The following is a 22472-nucleotide window of genomic DNA, read 5'->3' on the forward strand; positions in this document are numbered from 1 at the left end:
TAGAATAATCACCACAGTTGAGGAATGTTCTTCTTCTGTGGACCGATAAAATGCCATTAATTTGTTCTTTATTCTTGTTAAATTGTATGCTTTGCTTGTTAAAATGCTCACTAGTTTGAAATTTAAATAAATCACTACAAAATTATAAACACTGAAATTATTTGCTGTCAAATATTCGAGATCTTCCCAGAGTACTCTCACATCATCCATAATGACTCCAGTGTAGTTACTATCATCCAACAATATTTGCAAGAAAGCTAAATAAAACCACCCAATTGACATAATTCAAATAAAAATGATGATGTTAGTTACAAAGGAGGGACAAATGACAAAAATTCAATGAGAATTTCTAGCTACAAATAACCAGGAGCTGCTTTGGTAGCTTTGTTACAATTATTAGTGGCACACGAACATTGTTATCCTGTGAATTGTCACTACTATTTGTAGCTCTTGGTCTGATGATATCTCTTCAAACATAAGTTTTATTTTATTTTGTAGTGATCAATTATAAACTAGTAAGTTAATTCATGCATGTCTATGTTTTGGTACAGTTCAGCCATGGAATAATATTCCCAAAATTCCTATTCCCATTTCTGTACACTCTCTATGTGAAGCTATGGAGCAATATGGTGTGCAATTTTGGTATATTTTAGCACTCTGCAAGGGTGCAGAATGGGTGTGCCCCATATCTTTTGATGGACTACAAAAACATTGTTTACACTGACTATGCAACTCCCCCCCACCCCAATCCAATACTTTTCCATTTTCTTACCATTGCTGAAAGTACATCTAATCTTTCAAACATTGTGGAAAATTACTATGCCATTAATGGAATATTTTTAGACCAAAATCAAGAACAGCTATGGTGTGTACAGTGGTATAACTAATGAACTCGCATCTGTCCCTAGAAAGCTCTCAATTTGAATCAGTTTGCCTTTTATCTCATCTACTTTCTTCACTGTTTTAGAAGTATAGTTAAGATAAAAATAAACAAACATAATGTTACATCTCTACAAGCTCTACATATATTTTTAATAGTGAACTTTTACATAGCTAATACACAGGGTGTCATTTTAATGGCCCCCACGGACCACAGACTGGTATAGAGGACATCAAAACAAACATCTTTTCTCTGTAACATTTTTCTCGTTGGTGCGTTGATTCGACGCTACAGCCGTTCAAAAAAGACCGTTTTGCCGCCTGGATGCTGGCAACCCAACACAACTTTTGATCGTATCTGTGACATCATTTTCTGCTGTGAAACGGCGCATCGCAGAGTTGCAACGAACGCACAAATTTTGTGAAAAATAAGCTACCAATCACATTATTAGCTGTGAAATGAAGTGAGAAACACATAGAGTAGACCGAACAACATAGCCTACCAGCCAGAAGATCAGCAGTCATCTCAGGGAAGAGGGAAGTGAACCAACAATATGAGAAATGGTAGAAAAAGTATTCAAAATGAATTGTCAACATCGGATTTTGTCTCAGCGTACATGTCAAATATCAACAACAATAAATTTTATTGGACTTACAGCTTACATGTGGCTGTTTACGCCCAACTACATGTCAATTATTTGCAAATCTCATTGCAAGGTTGAAATCTACAGGTGTGTGTTCAGATGCATTGTAGTACTTTTGTGCTGATAATGGAAGTAACCGAGGTTCACATTGTTACATTTCGGCTAAAACACATACAATCACAGTAACAATCTAATGATGAGTCAGTAGCGAATATACTGCCCTGTTCACAGTTGCAAACTATTACATGTGTATCCGGTGAATAGATAATCATAGTCGTTGTAGAGCATGTATTACTACTACTTATATCCCTGTATTTTCAACCATATTTGTCACTTGCCTCATAATAACCTGAATATACATTATATTTTGTGTTGCTTACCTTTGGAATTTTGAGTTCTTTCATCTCTATTTTGTCATCTGTTCAGTGTGTCACAGACAACTAGAATCAGAAGGATGAAGTGGATAGACTAAATTGTAGATTCCAACTTAGTAACTACCGTGCGTCCATTTCGATCTGCAGCCGAGAGATCGGGAGAAGCGTGGCGGGCGGCACTGACGGAGATGCCGACATTTGCGGCCTGAAATGCCCGCTTATTTTTATGGACATATGCAGACATTTATTTAAATATTGCAAAACGAGCACTAACCTGTGTTATAGGAGTAAGGTTTTAATTTTAGTAGCTTAGTTACTGTATGTGCCGATGATTTTGACACGCCCACCTCTTGTGAAACACGGCGTAGAGGTTTGTTTGGAGAACGTTCTAACACTGCACCAATATCATCGAGTTTTGCTTCGGTTAGAATCCGTCGTTTTTGCTTAGGTGTTTTAAAATTTAACGATACAGTTTCTCGTAATTTAAGGACAAGATGTCTAACCGTATCTCTGTGTGGAGTTGAAACGCATGGGAATTTCTGTACAAATTACCTACACACGTCTCTACAAGAGTTTGTTTTCACGTAGGTACGTGTCATACATAAAAAACCTTTGTTCTAACGTGAATCTTGCAGCTGGCATTCCAATCGTCTCACTGACACATCACACATACACACTACAATAACACAAACAAGTAACTGCAAGTAACCAAGAATAACACTCTTCCGCACAGTACGAAATTAACACGCTCTTGGTTTACATTGCTCGCCACTATATTTACAACTCTGTCTTCATCTAGTCGCGAAGGAACAAAAAGCTCGAGCTCGGATATTTCGGATTGCGAGGAAGCTCACGAAAACCATTCACTTTTATCGGTTTCATCTGCAGTGTAATCCTGATACAGTGTTGCACATTCGAAACCTCCAAACGATTCCCATCGCCACAAAACTCTTTCAAGGATATAAACTTAAGCAGGACGTTACTGATCAAAACCATGATTAAAATGCTTTTTTATCTGTGGCTCTTAACATCGTTTCTATAGCGTATTTATTTGTGTATATAAGAGCAGAACTTGGATGAATTACAGAAGAACTTTTGCGTGTTATAACACAGGTTAGTGATCGTTTTGCAATATTTATATAAATGTCTGCATATGTCTATAAAAATAAACGGGCATTACAGGCCGCAAATGTCGGCTTCTCCGTCAGCGCCGCCCGCCACGCTTCTCCCGATCTCTCGGCTGCAGATCGAAATGGACGCACGGTAGATTTGCAAATATTTGACATGAAAGCTGAGACAAAATTCGACATTACCACTTCCACTTGAATTCTATTTTCTCTCTACCATTTTTCGTATCGTTTGTTTACTTCCTGTTAGGTTTCATAACGTGTTTTCTTGTTTTGTTTTACAGTATATAATGTGGCTGATTGTAGCTATGTCATTTTTCATAGAATATGTGTGTTCCTGGCAACCCTGGAACGCATAGCTTCACGACGGGATATGACGTCACAAATGCACAAATGTGTGGTTGCCAGCATTCAGATGGCAAAACGGGCTTTCTTGAACGACTGTAGCGCTGAAATGATGCACCAACGAGAAAAGTGTTACTGAAAAAAGTTGTTTGTTTTGATGTCCTCTATATGCTTCCGTGGTCCGTGGGCGCCATTAAAATGACACCCTGTATATAATCTCTAAATGCATATAAATTAAAGTATTTTGAACTACAAAAGTAATTACTTCATGGACTTCGTGCTTTCTTCTTAGGAATACCTGGTGTCTAACAAACAACTCACAATCAAAATTGTATTTTTTGTCATTTTATGTCACTTTCCATGAGGAAACAAATAACAACCTCCATGCAACAGCCCTTTGAGGGTCAAGGGCCGCAAAACAGCTTTTTCATTGAGTTAATGCATAAAATCCCACCACTGCTGTTTTCTGACATTCTGTAAAGGATTTGCTTTGATTTGATTTTTGTTATTTAGCATTGCTTTTCTGCCACTTTTGGCTAATCGCAACAATGAGTATGAGTGATGATAGGATTAAATTAATGAAGGGACACTCACACAAAGAAAACTCATGCCCAGACTGGGATTTGAACCCGGGACCCCTGGCTTCATAGCAAGCACTGATTTCTATAATGGAGCTTGCTACTTCTTTTCAGGTAGCTCCCCATTATGGTTCAACACAAAAAAAAATGTGAGCTCCCACCAGGAGTCAAATCTTGGACCACTCACACTAAAGGAGAGAGCACTAAACTTTGGCTATGCATGAGCCCTGCATTTCATGATAATGAAGGATGAACTGATGGAATAGACAAAAAATAAACACAGTATAATGCCCGTGCCAAGCCAATTCAAGCCAAGATCCCATGTCCTAGGGAATTTGAATTACACTGCAAAAAGCATAAAAAATTTAGAAATCCCATGGCATCTAATACAAGTACTTTGTAGATGTAATTGCAACTCCGTTACTAATTTTTGGTTTTGAGTATAATTGGCTTCGGTTGTTTCTATGCACGCTATTATATCCACAAAATAATTTGAATAATAATAGAAATGAATTTATTATAGATAAAAAATAGTAGGGATAAGTTAGATTAATTGGTACTCTATTGGTATTGGCTGATATAGGCATATCGGTTTATCAGTAAAATTACCAATAATTGTACCGATCCAATATATTTATAAATATCTTCCAATTTAGTGCAACATTATGCATTTGTTGTAATTTTTATGAGTGTATACTAAATAAGTAAAGTAAAAGTAAAGCTTGGATCACTGGTAACATGCACTTATTAAGGAGGTTAATGAATTATTTGGAATTTTCATCGAATCAGTAGAATCTCGGTTATTGGTGTCGGTAAATTTGACATTGGTACATTATCGTATTGGCCAAAATTTCATATCTGTCCATCTCTAAAAAATAGCTAGAAAATAAAGCATTAAAAAATAATAAATACAAAAGAGATATCAGCTATACAAAATTCCAATCTTTTTTTAAAAAGAAGTAAATGATGTCTTGGAGAGCATGATAAATTTATAATTTTATTCTTTCGATCTTGCTCAGTGATATGGGCTCTGTGGAGCCATTAGTTATGCCACTGGGTGTGTAAATGTCACTTTTTGAACAAACAACAGGGACCCAAAACACATTGGAAGTATGTTAACAGCAATGTAACATGTAAATCTCATAATTACTTACTCTATCTTATGGAATAGTTGCTATTTACATACGGCAATGTAAAGAATCATTGCACAAGACAGAATAAATTTATGAATTCATAACTGTAGAGCGACGAGTATACCCACGTCTTGTCATAGTTGTTCCTTGTGCTTCGCACTCCTTACGAACACGATCTATAATTTCTGCTACCAACTGTTCCTCTTTCCGCCGTTGCTCCTCCCAGTCACTACTCCTTATCTCTCGCATTCTTTTCCTTTCGGCTCGAGGAGACTCTTTGATATGACTCACCGAGTCCTCAGTCCTCAAAGATTCATCACGAATCGAGACTTCACTGTCACAACCGGATTTCTCCGGATCTGAATGTCGGTTGTCAATGTGACCTGCATAACCCTTGCGAGTCTTGAAAAATATGTTACATTTTTCACACTTAAACAAGTTCACGGCGTGTACCTTATATTTATGGCGGTACCAATGCGTTCGGCTGGGAAGAACCTCACCACACCACTTACAAATCACACTGCCATCTTCTTTGATCACATACTCCCACAGCTCCTGTTTGCTGAGTTCAGGTGCGGCGGACACCAAGGAAGATTCGGAAGTGTCGTCGTCAATTTCAGTTTTTATCAACACTCCGTCAGACGCTTCGCTTAGCTGTTGGGAGTCGCTAGATATGGCGGTCTGTCCGTAATGAAAGAATGCTTCTGACGGGGAGTAATGCCCGGCAACACCCTCAGGCTGCTCGTACGGAGTACACGTGACTTCTGAATGTGTCAGAAAGTGATACCCTGCACTCGTTTGCTGCTCAAGCTGTTCTGTCTTTGTTTCAGAAAGAGGCTTTTTACTGAAGGACTTAAATGATGGATGGAGTTCAATTGTGGACCTAACCGTGCCATCTGAAAGGAAAAGCAAATATATTAATACTGAAGAAAATAGCATGATACATATTTTTAACATGTACGATGATATTTTAATACATTAAAAAAATGCACAATGGTGAATAATTTCAAGATAAGAATGCATATTTTACTTAATGTCTCCAGTAAATAAAGTAATTGGCAACATTACCCACTTTAACAATTTATTGATGTTTTATAACACAATAATACAACATCAAACAAAATCACTAAAAGTTTCTTAAACCATTAATAAAATAATTCTTTTGTTGATTGGATAAGCATAGAGTATGTTTATTTTCAAAATGAAGCTTTCTAGAAATTAATTATGACCTACATTGTATAATCATGTTTGGACTACCTGATTTTGATGAGTATTAAATGAGATCTTATTAAAATTATTGGCCTTGATGAAATTAACAAAAATTGTGAAGAAATTTTCTCAGGATTTTGACCAGGTGTACCCCTGAAGATGAAAGGCCCGTCAGCTTTCAAAAGTTTGAAAGTTGTTCCAGAATTATTTCTTCATCATTCATCACAATGATTAAAAATTAAGTCAGTACAGTATGAGTCAACAACTACTGCTCACCTACAAAGAATGTAATATTTTAAATTTATCCTCTCGGGAGTAAAGATACATGAAGAGAAGAAAGGAATATGCACAGAAGATCCACTAAATATATGTTATCACTTAAGGAAGAACAAGACATTTTGCATTGTTTAAAGTTTATGTAACTAATTGCTCAAAAAACATTAGTACATTCTATGGGAAATAGAAGTAAATACAAATAAAGTGCCCATTGCTTACTATATATGTATTGGCAGGGGCACCCCAAGATAGAATTTTCACCAAAAGGAGTAAGTAGTTTTGGCACCACTTTACTTACCATCTTCCCCAATAAAATTATGACTGTTATATATTTACGGTTTTAATTATATATTATGTTGTATAGTTGCAGTTTTAATGACAAAAAATAGCAGCCTTATTTTTTAAAATACTTTATGTGTTACTCTTAAAAAACATGTCTATTGTAGGTATGTATTTATTTAATACCTACATAACCATATCAAAATAACAGCAATCTATTAGCAGTACTAAGTACTGCTAAGCTACTTCACAAGTACCTGAAAAAAATGAGTAAACTGACGCATGGTTGAATAATGAATTTTAAACAAACTTACAGTATATATAACCAAAAATGTATTACACTACACATTAACAATTATTACAAACAAACAAAACTGTAGTGCCTCATATTCTATTGACACTATAGAAAATCCTAGCAGTTGTTCTTCAGACATCGTAGATCTCATATAGTTCTTAATTAATTTCAGTTTTGAGAAGCTTCTTTCTCCAGAAGCAACACTCACTGGAAGGGTGAGGGTGTTTCATAGTATCACATAAACGTTGGGAAAATTCTCACCTAAATGCATGGCCATGAAAATAGGTGGCTGGGCAGAACTGCACTGGAGCCACATATGGGAAAAGCAAAAGAGAGCGAGACGAAAGTTGCTGGTTCCCGTGCACTGTGTGGCGACATCAACTGGGCTGCGTAGCCTAGTTCGAGCATCAGACCAACCTCTCTCCGGGGTACTTTTGTGCCATCCCTGAACATTCAAGCAACTGCTGTCAGTTTGTATCACATGGATTACAAAGACCAAAGCTACAACAAAATCTTTCAATCTCTTAAACCTCACACATGAGATTGTGCTCCAAAGTGGCAAAAAGCATGAACTTCTGCCACTCACCTAATTTTATGGCTGTGTGTTTAGACTGTTGGTATATCACATGGCCCACTTGTACATTCTTCAGGCAGCAAAGAAAGAAGCACCAACGTAAGCCTTCAGCATCCGAAGAGTTTTCATCAGTTAATGCTAATTGTAAACCTGCACATTGCTTCAAAATAATAACCCATGCTTACCTAAGATGACCCAAATTATGGTGTTATCTGTTGTTGAAGTACCAAAAAGAGTGCCTACAGATAATAAACTTTTTTGGTGTATATTCGCTTGTTTCTTTTGTTTCTGAAGCTTTCTATATTTTTTTCTATAAAAAGAACAAGAATTCTTCTATTTCTCTGACATGTTAATAAATCGCTCCCGACATGTCTAAATCAAATCTTTACAAATAAAAGTCAATACTAGTGTGTGTGCCAACTAGGTAACACAAACTAAAGTCTCTAGTGTGAGAGTAGGGAATGTGCCATCCTCTCTATGGACAAGTTCATTTGCCTTGTTTTGAGGCAAGGGAGGAGTAAGGTTAATAATATAGGAACAAGTTCTTCAAAGACGTTGGACATTGATGTTCGGGTAATGATTTGAGTTCTTATATGGCTAAATGATTTTGAAATAAGCTTCTTAGGTCGTGGATCAGCAACTTCAATTAAATGTTGTCTACACAAATCCTACTGTTTTTAAAAGAAACAGCCATGCTTATATAATCAGAAATAAGGTTTTGGCGCTACTCAAGTTTGCACCACTGACAGTTGCTAAAGTTGCCCAGCCTTTAAGCTCCCTTTGTGTACTGGAGTCTCAGTGGTCTTGTGGAAGAAAAGTAAACTCCTCTTGGAGACATAAAACAGTCTTGCTCAGGGTTTTTTCAAACTGAGCTTCAGAACACACTGTGGGATCACTGATGTTGGTCCAGGGTATAGTAAAAAAGGTAAAGTGCTCCCCTGCACTTAGCACCATGCCATGAAGGCGTATAGGGGGTGTGGGGGTAATGCCCACGGCATAGTGACTGTACAAAAACAAAACAAAAAGAGTACCCTGCAATGTAACATGAACAGGTTATACTCAAATTTCCAATACAGATACTTGGAACGGAATGAAACTGCTTCCTTCATGGGAGCTAAGGAGAATGAATTTGCATGGCACATTGAACATTGTTCTCAGTTTTGATATCGTGTGTGATGAGAAACAAGCTTGTTCATTCCCCTCAAACACAAGAATGTACAAATGAGATATCCACATGACAACTGTGGCTACTATAAAAGAACATGAAGCATTTCTCTTAAAAACAAAATGACACACCCCACAACATTCTTCATTCTTACAGGAATACTGTTCTGTAATTTTATTCAGATTTTCTTTATTTTTAAATTTAAAGCAATGCAAGCTAGAAATGTAAATGACTATATTTTTAAAATGATATCTAAAAATTGAATTTGAGTTTTCTTAGTATGGGGGGGGGAGGTGCCGTATGGAAAATGTGGCATGTTAAGGGCAAAATGAACAGTTTCAGTGTCTAGCCAGACACAAGGTTCTGGAAAGACCCTCAAGCACACCTCCCATAGCAACCTTTCTCCAGCTTGCCTTCTCCATGGTGAGCTGGAGAAAGGTCCGTGCACTGGACGGTTGTAGGAAGGGGAGAAACTTACCATTACAGTCATGGAAGTATTATTTGACATGTTCTCTTGGGAATATCAAATTTTCAATGGCATAGAAAAAAATTAATGGAAAGAGGACACGCTCAAGATTTTGTCCTCTGAAAAGTCAAAAACTTCCATTGATTAGCCATAACTTGAAGTTGCAATTAATATTTTTTTCCCTCAATTAGGAATGCATGGAATTCTGAAATTACTTATTTATCACATAAATGCACACCTGATGCAAAACTGTCACTCTTCGCCTTAAGGGAGGCATGGACTCAAAACTTTGGGAACTCCTAGTCTAGTTCCTCAACACAGCAAGGCAGGATGCTTGGTTCAGAATTCTACATCCAGGAATTATGTGACATAAACAAATATATCTCTTTTTGACCGACATTGCAGAGTGAGTGCATATCTATTCTCATGCTTGTACCAAATGCGCATGACACAATTTATTTGTATGCTATTAGAAATTGTATATTCACACTAATATATTACGAACGTGATATCAACTATGAAGGGGTAAATAGCATCCATTCTCAATTTCTTTTCGGTACTGATTACTACATAATCCTCATGCCATGAGTCCTTACACCATCCCTTTACCTGCCGTAACCACAGCACGTGCCACAGTTAATAGTCGAAAGGGTTGCCACATATTTTTCCACTCTTCTAGTCTATCAGCAGCCAGCCATCCTCTGGGTATGGCCACTGCTCAAAGAAGCAAGGAAAGAGCATCCACTGACCCCACCCTCTCGGTCTTGTTTTGGTGGAGGGGTTGTTCGCATGATGCTTGGGAACTCCGGACTAGCATCTCTTTGGGGATGTGTAATACACCTCTGGATTTATGACTGTGGTATTCTCTCCGATTGGCGGAATGGAGAACGTTTAAGAAGGTCGAATACAGTAATGACAACTTGCTCGATCTCCTGAAGCGATAGGGTTATATGACAAGCCTTCTCAGAATGTAAATTAATGAAATATCTGTAGCTCAAGGATTATTGAAACTTAGTTATTATTCTTGACACAGAATGTTACAGATGTCTCCAGTAGCCTTCAATAATCTCAGTACAATGATCCTTTGTATCTCTTCGTGGATGCATCTCAGCATGTATATACCACTTGTTGCTCTGGATATGGGTAACAACTGACAGGTTGTTAGCATCTGAATCTATCTGGTAGAATCCATCAAAGCTACTCCATCCTTCAGGAAGCTTTCTGGAATCCGAAAACATAGTTTCTACGTAATTCCATTGGCAGCTTCACAAAGGCTTTCCACTAAGATGAGTTGTTGACTGAGCTTTGAACTTCGTGTTATATCACTATTCTTATATCGCCTTCTACCAATTCATGTAATAAAAATATATTAATTAATTTGAATATTTTAATTAATACTATTTAATCGAATATGCTTATTCCACATTCCTTTCTCTGCTTCCTGCTATGCTAAGACTTTATACTTTTTACCCAATACCTTGGGTACGATACGTAATATAATTAACATTATTTTAGTTTAAACATTATTATGAGACACTTGGTTCAGACCCCCTCAAAAAAATATTTCTTGATACATGCCTGCCAGTGTCCTAAAAAATTTCTTGGGACACACTAATGTCCCAAAATGGGGTGGGAAGGCAAAAATGATTATGGCTATACTTTCCTGAATTTTGATATTTATTAATTACATTCCTGTACAAGAATATATTATGTAAGGTACAAAATGGTTTTCTGAAAGTGCTTTTAAGTCTTGGAATTTGCTACACAAACGTATCTACTAAAATTAGGCTAAAAGGCAGTTTTTCATTTTCCTCTGCATTTTGAAAATTGTTTGTGAAATACCTTACTATCTTGGAACTGTAAGGCAGTTTCAGTGTACAGTTCATAATTATCTTATACACACTGTTTTGTGGTGTCCAGGCTCCCTGCCCCTTCCAGACAGCACAATCCTGGATTTTCACTTTTGAAATACAGCAACCTAGGATACACTGAACATTTGTAAGATGTGAAATAATAATTTGGTGGGTGCATCTTTCATTTTGTAAGCATTTCAGTGCATGTTTCTCTCCCCGTGAAAATGTAGCTGTTTGTAATGTTTCACGGACTTTGTGAACACTATGTATAATCATCTATCTCTATAATACAGAGATATGAATTTCAACAGAGGTAGTGCTGGGAGGGCTCCATCACATCCACATTGACAAGAAAGACTGTTGAGATCTGTAATGATATGTGCTGTGAACAGAAAACTGGTTTGTGCGTTATTCTATTTGAGATTGCCTGGGATGTTTCACTGTGCTCTATGGTCCACCTTGTCCACAGAGTTTAAAACAAATTGGTAGTTCCCTCCTCCAGTGGTTTTAAGATATTAAATAGTTCTTATTTTCACATAATCGTCGCCGATTTTATGACAATTTGTTCTGCAAAAAAGTGGGCTGCGACCATCATGTGAAGCTTGGTTTTAAGAAATTGTGCCAGTGTTACCGATACTTAAAATTCATAAAACACGCAAAATGCTGACCAAAGAAGAATTTCTTGTCAAGAGATGTTTCAACTTTATACCAAGGTCTTCTTCAGACTGAACCAAATTCTAAAAAATTGGAAAAGGTTGAAACATTATGTTTATAGTGTGTTTATTTGACAATAAATTCTCCTTTAGTTAGCATTTTGCTTGTTTTATTAAACATGGAAACAAGACTTAATAGTTTTACCATTAAAATTCATTTATTGAAGATTGGTGAAAGATTAAAATGGTCAGAATGCTCGAGAATCTAGTCCAAATTGACGTACATCCTTTTTTGTGACAGTTCAACAACATTTTTCCTGTCAGAAAAAAGGTAACACATTAGTTATTGATTTATGCATTATAGTCGAAATATTACACTTCAGAAAACTTACTTGAGTGTTGTGAAGTACGAACTCTCAGAATTTAATCTTCTGTATCCAAAGATTCTGCACCTCTTATCATTGGGTTCGTTATCTGACATACCGTTGACATTTATGGGAAGATTGGTTATAAACCAATTTTTGAACTGAAAAAAGTAGGGTGCGACGATAATCATGCAAAATGCAGTATTTTCAGTTTTACTCTGGTTAGTGAAAAATATTACGGAAAGCATGCATTTTTCTATGCTTGGCCACTGGTTATTTTATATTTGTAGTCCTGCTCAGATCTATGGTGAGGTAGTCTCGTTTCCACCTCAATACCCCCTTGAAGGTTTAAGCAAGGATTGGATCTAAAAATGGCATGAGCTAAACAGGAACGCCAACTTGTACAGAAAATGATCTGAAGATGTTAAAATACTCTTAACATAAGCATTGAACGTAATATACAAGGTGTGTTAAAAAAAAGACCGGATTGTTGGAATAGCAACTTTACCTGAACATCTACATCTTATTCATGTTTGTCCCCTTCAAAGTACTGTCCTTGGCTTCCAGCTTCGAAATGCCTCCTGGAACGTTTCTTCCGGAGTGCTCTTTAGATCGCTCGTACATTCTTGTTTCATGTCATCAATTGTGTCAAACCGACAACCTTTCAATGTCGATTTCAATTTTGGAAAGAGGAAAAAGTCTGCCGGAGCCAAATGGAGGCTGAGGAATCACAGTCGTCCTGTTTTTGTCCAAAAAATCAGTCACAAGTAGAACGGTGTGAACCCGCGCATTGTTGTGGTGTATCATCCAGGTTTGGTTCCGCCACAGCTCAGGCCTTTTCCACATCACTGCACGTCTTAACCTCCACATAAAATTCCTTGTTGACTGTTTGTCCTCGTGGGACGTATTCGTAATGAACTATTCCTTGACAATTGAAAAAAGGTTGATGTGAACATCGTCTGTTGACGTGAACGGTCGCCCACTTCAGGATCTTCATCCATCGAAGTTCTCCCAGTTTTGAACCGAGTGTACCAGTCACACTGCTGTGATCGGCTCATTGCTTCATCACCGAAGGCTTCCTGAAGCATTGTGAACGTCTCTGTGGCACTTTTACCGAACTTGAAACAAAATTTAACGCACACACGTTGCTCCTGCACATCTTTCATTTTTCACACAGCCACAAAATGTCCCACTGACCGCTGCAGACTCTTGACACGTGTTGCTCGCACACGCGAACGGCTTGCACTGCGCTCCGGGCCTTGTTGCAATGTACTTCACAAAGATGACGCTAGATGGCGCAACTGTGTTCATTTGATTCCATCAAGTAGTTTGTGCATAGTCACTAAATCCGGTCTTTTTTTTAACACACTTTGTATATACATTTGTACGTAACTTGTTATGCTGCATATCCTCTAAATTGGAAGTACTTCATTTCCAAATCTATGGAAAATTTGAAATATGAGAAATTTCTAGTTAAATACCTTCCTACTTAACTAAAGTGCACTTATGAAAACCTCCAGCAAGATTCGTTCTTTAAGTAATCACCACTAGACAAGCACAGGGGAGGGGGGGGGGTGAGAACAAGACCAAGTTAATTTAACACAGATTATGAGCTACCAGAAACTCAAGAGGAATAGTTTAAGCGACTCTTCAATGGTTGGCTTCTGCAGGTGCTTTAGCGTAGTCAATATTTTCAGAAGTAACAATGATCCTCCAATACAATACGAATTATTCTCACACTCAGGCACAACTAAAGTTGACACTAACGATAACTTCCACACCAAAAAATGTTACAAATTTTAGGGCACTACTAAACAAATCTGAAAAACAGTACCCTTACATGCCAATCAGTATCTGAATAACTTGCCACTTATGTAAAGGTAAATTTTCATGGACTGATAAGACACATTGAAGAGTAGCTCAATGCAACATAAATTAATTTTAATTGTGATTGGAGTGTCTGCCTGCCTGTGACAGTTAACAAACATCCAACATTATAAAATGCTCCTAATAGGTTTAAATTTGGGCATCTAAAATTACTTTTCACTTACTCGTCAAGGAATAACGTAGGTATTTAAATTCTTGTGTCTAATCATGACAATGTTAGCACTAAAGCGACTACTAATTTCGCTATGCTGTATTTAACCTTCAGCAGACTGAGCCTCGAACGAGTTTCTAGCTTCAGCAGACAGGTACTTTTCAAGCTCATGCTTTACAAACTTGAAGCTAAGCGCAAAAACAATTGTAGCTCAGTAACCAGTAACTAATTATCGAAGTGAATTTCTTTTCTTCTTAAAGACAGGGTCTTTAGCAGAGGTGAAATTTATGCCCTGTAGCTCTACTAATTATGTTAAATTAGTAAGAAAATATTTTTTTTTCTTTAATGGTATTCGGAAGCGCAACAACAAAAGACCACCCCTTGAGGACATGTGATGTCCATCCCCCACTTTGGAAAATAACAGAAATTACAAAATAATCTTCAAAAGCCATAATTTTTGGCTTTTGACTCCCGTCAACATCTTCCTTCGCGTCCTTTGGGGAATCCCTTGCGCAGACATTGCACAACATTGCGTGATTTTTTGATAAGAGTGTACCCAATTTCTTAATAGACCGCCTAACACCGACGACTTCTCTCCACCCATTTTGCCATTATTCACTTCAGAAAATTATTTTCCCACGTTTTCAAACGTCAATAACTCGGCAACAAAGCAGTTTCCGGAATTTCGTTACATGAACTTTCCACCTTATTTTCACTCGTACAATCACCTCCCAAGCTTTGTAAACGAACGTACGAACTTACGAAACACCCTGTGTGTATATAGTGTTAATTTTAACTTGACATATCAAAATAGCGGGAGTGATATGCATGTGAGGAAAATTTGGTCCAAACAAACCATGATCCTTGTCGGGGGGGAAAGTTAATGGCGTACAAATGGGCCCCCACACAGAGACCCCCTGGGGGGCAGGGGGGCACTTGTTTTTCAAATAGGAACCCCCGAATTTTGTTTCATTTTGGGATTCGCGGAGTCAAAAGAAATAATAATTATGCTTGACATGGGTGCAACAACATGCGAAATAAAAAAGATATGGCCATGTGTATGTTTGGAAACACGTAAATGTCGTGCATGGAAAAACGGTAACAGGCCCCCACGAAAATATGAAGAATGGTATGTGCAGAGGAAAATTTCATTGCTGTCGATGGTGTCATTGAAGAGTGGAAGAAGTACCAAAAGAAGAGTGCGGAGGGGATAGGGGGAGGGGGCAGCATGCAACGAACAAAGTGGAAATACATCTGCTGGATTAATGCAGATGGCATGGAGATGAGGGAAACACAAAAACCCCAGTGACAGTTCTTCGACGCCGTCTTTGTTGCGGACACACGCTTCCTACTGTTGCAAATTGCTTGACAACCCTGGCGAAAGTTGGACGCGAACGCACTCTGTTCGGATAGCGTCTGGCATATTCGGTGACAGCATTGTCCACATTCCGTCGACATTCACCATACATGAATATCATTTCAATTCTGTCTTCCACAGATACACGCTCCATCATCCTAGATATACCTGCACTTTTACCCTGCACTCACTTCGAACACGGGCACGTCAACTAACCTTCTGAAGCACTCACGCCCAATAACCACCTACTTCCCCAAGCAAACACGGGCACAGAGAGCTGACTTCAGCACAAGGTCAAATGGCTTAGTTTGTACCTTACGTGTGGCTGGCGTCTGATAACACAGCTGATCCGACAACGTCGGTGGCGATAACATACTCTTCGCGTGAGTTCTGGAAACACGATTTACATCCCCTACCCCTTCACTTTTCTGGCACAGGCACAGTTCGTTATTTTGTTTCCCTCATATCCTTGGCATCTGCATTAATCCAGCAGATGTATTTCCACTTTGTTCGTTGCATGCTGCCCCCTCCCCCTATCCCCTCCGCACTCTTCTTTTGGTACTTCTTCCACTCTTCAATGACACCATCAACAGCAATGTAATTTTCCTCTGCACATGCCATTCTTCGTATTTTCGTGGGGGCCTGTTACCGTTTTTCCATGCACGACATTTACGTGTTTCCAAACATACACATGGCCATATCTTTTTTATTTCGCATGTTGTTGCACCCATGTCAAGCATAATTATGATTTCTTTTGACTCCGCGAATCCCAAAATGAAACAAAATTTGGGGGTTCCTATTTGAAAAACACGTGCCCCCCCTGCCCCCCAGGGGGGCCCTGTGCGGGGGGCACATTTGTACGCCATTAACTTTCCCCCCCGACAAGGATCATGGTTTGTTTGGACCAAATTTTCCTCACATGCATATCACTCCCGCTATTTTGATATGTCAAGTTAAAATTAACACCCTGTATGTAGCATCGAAAAGCCATGAAGTGTCTTGCCAAATGCATCCAGATTGCAATTTGGAACAAATGCAAGTTGATTAACTGTGAAGCTGAAAATAGTTTGGGAAGGAATTATTAATTAATAAAACATTAGTAAAAACTTTACAGAACCTAACAGTTGCACAATGTTATACAATTGTTAGCTTATAAGTCACACTAGTCACCACATATTTAAATACAGAAACATGGCAATGATGTTTGCATTTTTCATTGCCTTTCATTTCAGGATCAATGTACTTAAGGCTCCAATTTTCGTATGTGGAGGGGGCACTTTATATAAAATGACTGTTATAAGTAAGGTTAAGTTATGTCAGATGCATAATTACATTTTTTTTCTCCCTTTACCACATTTCAAATAGGTAAGAATTTACAATATAGAGATATTCTGTAATTACTTTACTAGTTGTTATACTCACTAAATATGCAGTCGTACTTACGTATATGCACATAATATTTGGAGGTAGCGTGTTTAAATTGCACATTGAGTTGTAGAACTTGTAAAATAACGTTGTTAATTATCGCGATGATTCCCCATAAACAAACATAGCAACCATGTTTGATGATGTGAAGAAGTGACGATTAACGTCTGTTCGGCTGTCTAGAGCGTTGATACGCTGTTCAGAACGATTCTCCTTGGTTCATAGCATTGGTCGTGGAAGGTCGTGAAAGAATGGGGGAGAGAAATGAAAAGATTGTTAATGTGCTACAGTTATATACGTGGTGTGTAGAAGAGGATGGTCGTGGTTTGGTATGGTTAACAAATTGATGGAATTTGGTGTTCTGCGGAAGTGAAGTTTACTGTACTTCGGACAGATTTCTTCATTTCTACAGAAGATACTACTTACCATAATAAGTTCCTGTAGTATTGTCTAACATAGGGAAGGTGTTTTGTGTGAAATTCAGGTAAGTTTTCCGTATCCTGGAAACGGATTTCTCCAAATTTAAAGTTGGGGGCAGGTGACTCCGGCCAATTTCTAACATGCCTTTAACAGGGAGTCTATAGAAAAAGCCGGGGTGCCCGAGGGGAGCAGATGCGGGGCTGCGTTAGCAGTTGGGGACGGTAGGTCAATTACACCAGGGGAAGAGCCCGGAATCGGTGGGAAATTTGGACTAAAAAATTTCAAACGAAAATAATTTTTTAGTCTAAATTTCCCACCGATTCCAGGATGGATAGCCCCAAAAACAGTTGCAGTTGGGTTAGGTAAACATAGTTGTAGTATATCAGGAATATGTATATTTCGTTGTGAAACGATAATCTTGCGGTAAATAATGAGCAATTCTACATATGTATATTTCGTTGTGAAACTATAATCTTGCGGTAAATCATGAGCAATTCTACATTGTTGGTTGAGATCATGGACCCCCATATTTTCCGATTTCTAGATGTGACCCCCAAATTTTAATTTCAGATTTGTGGTTGTGAGGCCTAAATTAGTGAGTATGCGAAATATTAACAAAGAGAATATCTCTATATTGTAAATTCGCTCCTTCAAATATTTCATCTTAAGACTTTTTAATGCAATTTTCCCCATAATGGGAAAAAATCTCTCTGCTGATGGAGGTCAGAGACTGTAGCCTCCGCCCCCATCTCTAAATCCTCCACTGTTGCATGTAAAGTCAGGCACAAATGATTAACCTTGATCAGCAACTTTTGCTTGAACTCTCCCAAACAAACATGTGCAATTTTGCATTACATCTATTGCATTTCTTATATTTACTTGATTTCAGTGTAAAATGGCTACGTGCTGTATCTGAAATTTATCAATAAATAAGTTCTTTGTTCGCCTTTAGCAAGATGCATTGCAGGGTGTGGTAGGATAATATATAATGTAGCTGTGCACATTGAAAAAATCACAATTTCAACTTTTTGATACCTCAATGGAATAAAAATTGCATATATAATATTTAATGGCCTAAAAAGAGAATTATTTTGTCTTGAGGCCGTATCCATCTTCAGACAGGCAGTGAAAATGAAAATGGGGATATCATAGTCTCAGATTTTCCTGAAATTTTAATATGTGAAACTGTGAGACAATCTGAGAATTACATATTTTTTATTATTTTTTAATTTTCACTCAAGATGTAGCTGTTCAAAGTTGATCGTATGGCAGCCATTTTGGATGTCAATTTTTTTAAATTGCAATATCTTCTCAACAAATAGAGATAAATGGATGAAGTATTTGTGTTTCTACATATTATAAACAAATAATATCTGCAAAACCAACATTGGAACAGCAATTAAAAAATAAAGAAATTTGTTTTGAAAAATTCTCAGAAACACCAATCTCAAAAATTCTAAAAATTTTACAGTTGTATGTATATCTAAGGTTACTACATATCCTGAAAAAGGGAGCACGCCTCAAAATTTTAATGATTTTTTTTTAAAAAAAAAATCCATTTGCGGACATATTTGGAACCATGGAAATGTTCTGGAACCTTCCAGAATGTAACAGAACCTTCTAGAACTGGCTAGAACCTTCCAGATAATTCCCGAATGTAACAGGACCTTCTAGAACTGTTAGGAAACCTTCCAGATAATTCCAAAATGTAACAGAACCTTCCAGAACTGTCTGGAACCTTCCAGATAATTCCAGAATGTAACAAAACTTTCTAGAACTGTCTGGAACCTTCCAGATAATTCCAGAATGTAACATAACCTTCTAGAACATTCTGGAACCTTCCAGATAATAATTTAAAATGTAACAGAACATTTTAGAACTGTCTGGAACCTTCCAGAATGTAACAGAACCTTCTAGAACATTCTGCAACCTTCCAGATAATTCCAGATTGTAACAGAAGCTTCTTGAATTTTTCAGATAATTTTGGATGTTTGTATTAGCACATAAAAGGGAGGACACATGGAATTCATAATTCAGTTGTCAATAGGCAAACAAAAACAGAGCAGTTCACCAAATTTGTGGTCCAGCAGTACTTCACAGCTTTTGTGCAAGGATTACTCATTCTAGGTGATTACATAAGATCCCAATTCATGTGTTTTTGTAACCGGTCTGCTGAGAGGACAAAATGGCTTCACAATGGGGACAGAACAGAATTAAATGTGCAAATTACGGTCATGTGCACAACAAAGTGTGTTACAAAACAAGCAAAAGACCAGACTTCATTGTGGTTGGCGATCTAAGTGATGTGTTTTCTGAGAGGTTTCCTAATGATGACGTGAATCCAAACCATCACTTGTGCTCCAAATGCTACAATAGATTACGTAATGAAAATACGAGCCACCTACTACTGTTGCAACTGAAGACGGCAGTGACACACTCCTTGCCTCTGAAAATGAAGAGTTGCAATAGCTAAATACAACAGCATCAGCAGTTGGAGTGTCAGTTGAGTCATGCACAACTTGCAACCAAAAGGTTCCAGTTATGTCTATTTTTCCCAGATCTGTTACTAAACAGCAGATATTAGAACACATCCCAAATTCTACCAAACATATGATTGACAAATCACGAAGACTGGTGGTGTAGAAAGGGATTTTTGGCATACCAGATCCCTACTGTGGACATCCAAGATTTTCGACCTAGAAAACTCGAAGATTGGAAAACAATTGGACCAGTGAAAGGAATACAAAAAACTCATGTGTGGGCTTATGATGGAAACAAGCTCTCCATTTCAAGAACAGCGGGAAGCATCATGATATGTGTTTCATAATAGGTGCACTGTCTTTGTTATATTAGAACTGTTTCTTTTAATTGCTTCAGTCTTATGTCTTATGTCATGGAGGCATAATATACATATATTGCATAAAACAATTTATAAGTGTATTAATGTAACATTTCCAAGGTTACAAATTTGTCCAAAAATGGATTTTTTTAAAAAAAAATCATTAAAAATTTGAAACCAATAAGTTGCTGACCAAGGCAGTTTATTAAGGTAAAAACACTTAACACGTAACGTTTCGACCCTGTATCAGGGTCTTCCTCAGACGAAGAACTAAACTAAAATGATGAAATAAACTACACACAGAAAGATTTCATACACATAGCAGGGTCACAAGCCACACAACAACAAATCAAATTGACAGTCCTTATCTAGGAAGATTTCTACAAAGGAATTAAACATATCACCTCCTGACAGTTGTTGACTAATGGGTCTACTACACTGACAGGTGATTGGCAGGTCAAGATCAGCAAGAGTCTAAGAACCACCTGCTCACCACTCCCCCACCCCTCCTGCCTTTCTGGTTATGGGTGAATACCTCCTCCTCTGGTCTTCTTCTTTTCTCTTCTTTCTTCCTTCTTCATACTTCTTTTTTCTTCATTCCTTTTCTTCATCCTTTCAACTTTCTCTAACACTCTCTTCCATTCCTTGTTTATCTTGAGCCCTCCATTCCAATTCATGATGTCTTCTCCTTTCTTTTCTATTTCTTTGGCCTCCTTCCATTTTCTCACTAGTCCTCTCTTCTCTTTTCCTATTCGCCTAGCCGAATCCCATTCAACTTCATGTCCTGTTTCTCTAGTGTGTTTGAATATGGCATTCCTGTCTCTCTTCAATCTCACATCATCCATGTGTTGCTTTAACCTGTCTTTAAGTCTCTTCTTTGTTTCCCCTATATATACACTTTCACATCCTCTGCACTTCACCTCGTAGATAACCCCTTCCTCTTCCTCCTCTCTCTTTTCTTCATTCTTCTTGCTGGCTATACTTAAAATAGTGCGTCCTCCCTTCCTGTAAGTTCTTATACCCACTTTCCTCAGCACTTTGCATATCTTCTCTGTGGCATCGCCCATACTTCTTATACCAAACCATCTCTCTTTTTCTTTTTCTTCCTTCTCTTCCAGTCCTCTCTCTTTTATCTCTTTCCTTCTTCTGTTGATGTTGTGTCTGTCTTTCTTTTCATAGCCATTCTCTTCTAGTTGTTCCCACAGGCTATTAATCTTGGTTTCTTCTTCCCCTTTCTCTGTGCATATCTTCTTTATTCGGTCTTCCATATTCCTTATAAAATTACGTTTAGTTCCATCACCCACATCACTTCTTTTGTGGCAGAACACTCCTGCCGAACACTTCTTTTGATACCATGTAGCCACTATCCCCATTCCTCTCTTCTTTTTCATCTCAATATCCAAGAAATTTAATGTTACTTCCTGTTCCGTTTCGAGCTCAAGGAATATCCCTGCTTTCTCATCTTCTACATCTTTAACAAGCTTACTCAGCTGCCTTTTTGTTCCTTTCCATATCCCAAAACAATCATCCACATATCTACAAAATAGACTTAACTTATCTCCTCCTTTCACTATCACTTCCTTCTCCCATTCATTCATAACTAATTCCGCCAGCACAGGGCTCAAGCAAGAGCCTATATTTAGACCTTCACTAATCTTGATGATTTTACTCCCCACTCTGCTGTAGCTATTGTCCCAAATGGTTTCCAGCGCTTGTACCACTCTCTCACTATCCCATTCTCCTATAATGCTTTTCCCAACTTTTTCCCTCACTATATCCACTACGTGTCCCCTTTTGATGCTCGGGAACATGCTTCTCACGTCTAGGCTAAACATTGTGATTTTATCCCCAGACTCCTTCAGACCTTTTATAAGGTCCACCACCTGCTCACTGTTTTTCACGGCTCTGCTTTCTTGTTCTCTCACTAACACTTCAATTACCTTTTTTAACTTCTTCTCCAAAGGTTCCAAAATATTGTCCCTGCAATTCATCACCGGTCTCAACTTTATCTCTTCTTTATGTATTTTGGGAAAGCCTTTTAAACAGGGCAGTCTTCCTGCCTCCTTCATGAGCTTTTTAAACCCCATCCTTCCACAATCTTTTATGATCTTTTCTCTAATATTGCGTTCCTCTTCCATTCCACAAATCTCCTCATACGTGTCCCCTTTCAGGTCTTCA

At 37.9% G+C, this 22472-nt stretch overlaps 1 protein-coding gene across 2 annotated transcripts in view; it reads right to left on the reverse strand.

Annotated features, from left to right (window-relative positions):
• The window catches only part of LOC145979500 (protein tramtrack, alpha isoform-like), a 118879-nt gene that overhangs the window by 12341 nt on the left and 84066 nt on the right, over positions 1-22472 (reverse strand). Inside the window, exon 5 of one of the 2 annotated variants that reach the window (XR_014440786.1) lies at positions 5102-5976. Coding sequence is in view for 1 of the 2 variants with exons in the window: in XM_083112435.1 (XP_082968561.1) it covers positions 5171-5976 (806 nt within the window). In the remaining variant the exon portion in view is untranslated. Of the gene's footprint in view, positions 1-5029; positions 5977-22472 lie in introns of those variants that run through there. The other variant, XM_083112435.1, reaches the window with a different exon arrangement.

This window comes from Lepisma saccharinum, chromosome 26, assembly GCF_977018435.1.
Source record: "Lepisma saccharinum chromosome 26, izLepSacc3.1, whole genome shotgun sequence".
Lineage (NCBI taxonomy): Eukaryota > Metazoa > Arthropoda > Insecta > Zygentoma > Lepismatidae > Lepisma > Lepisma saccharinum.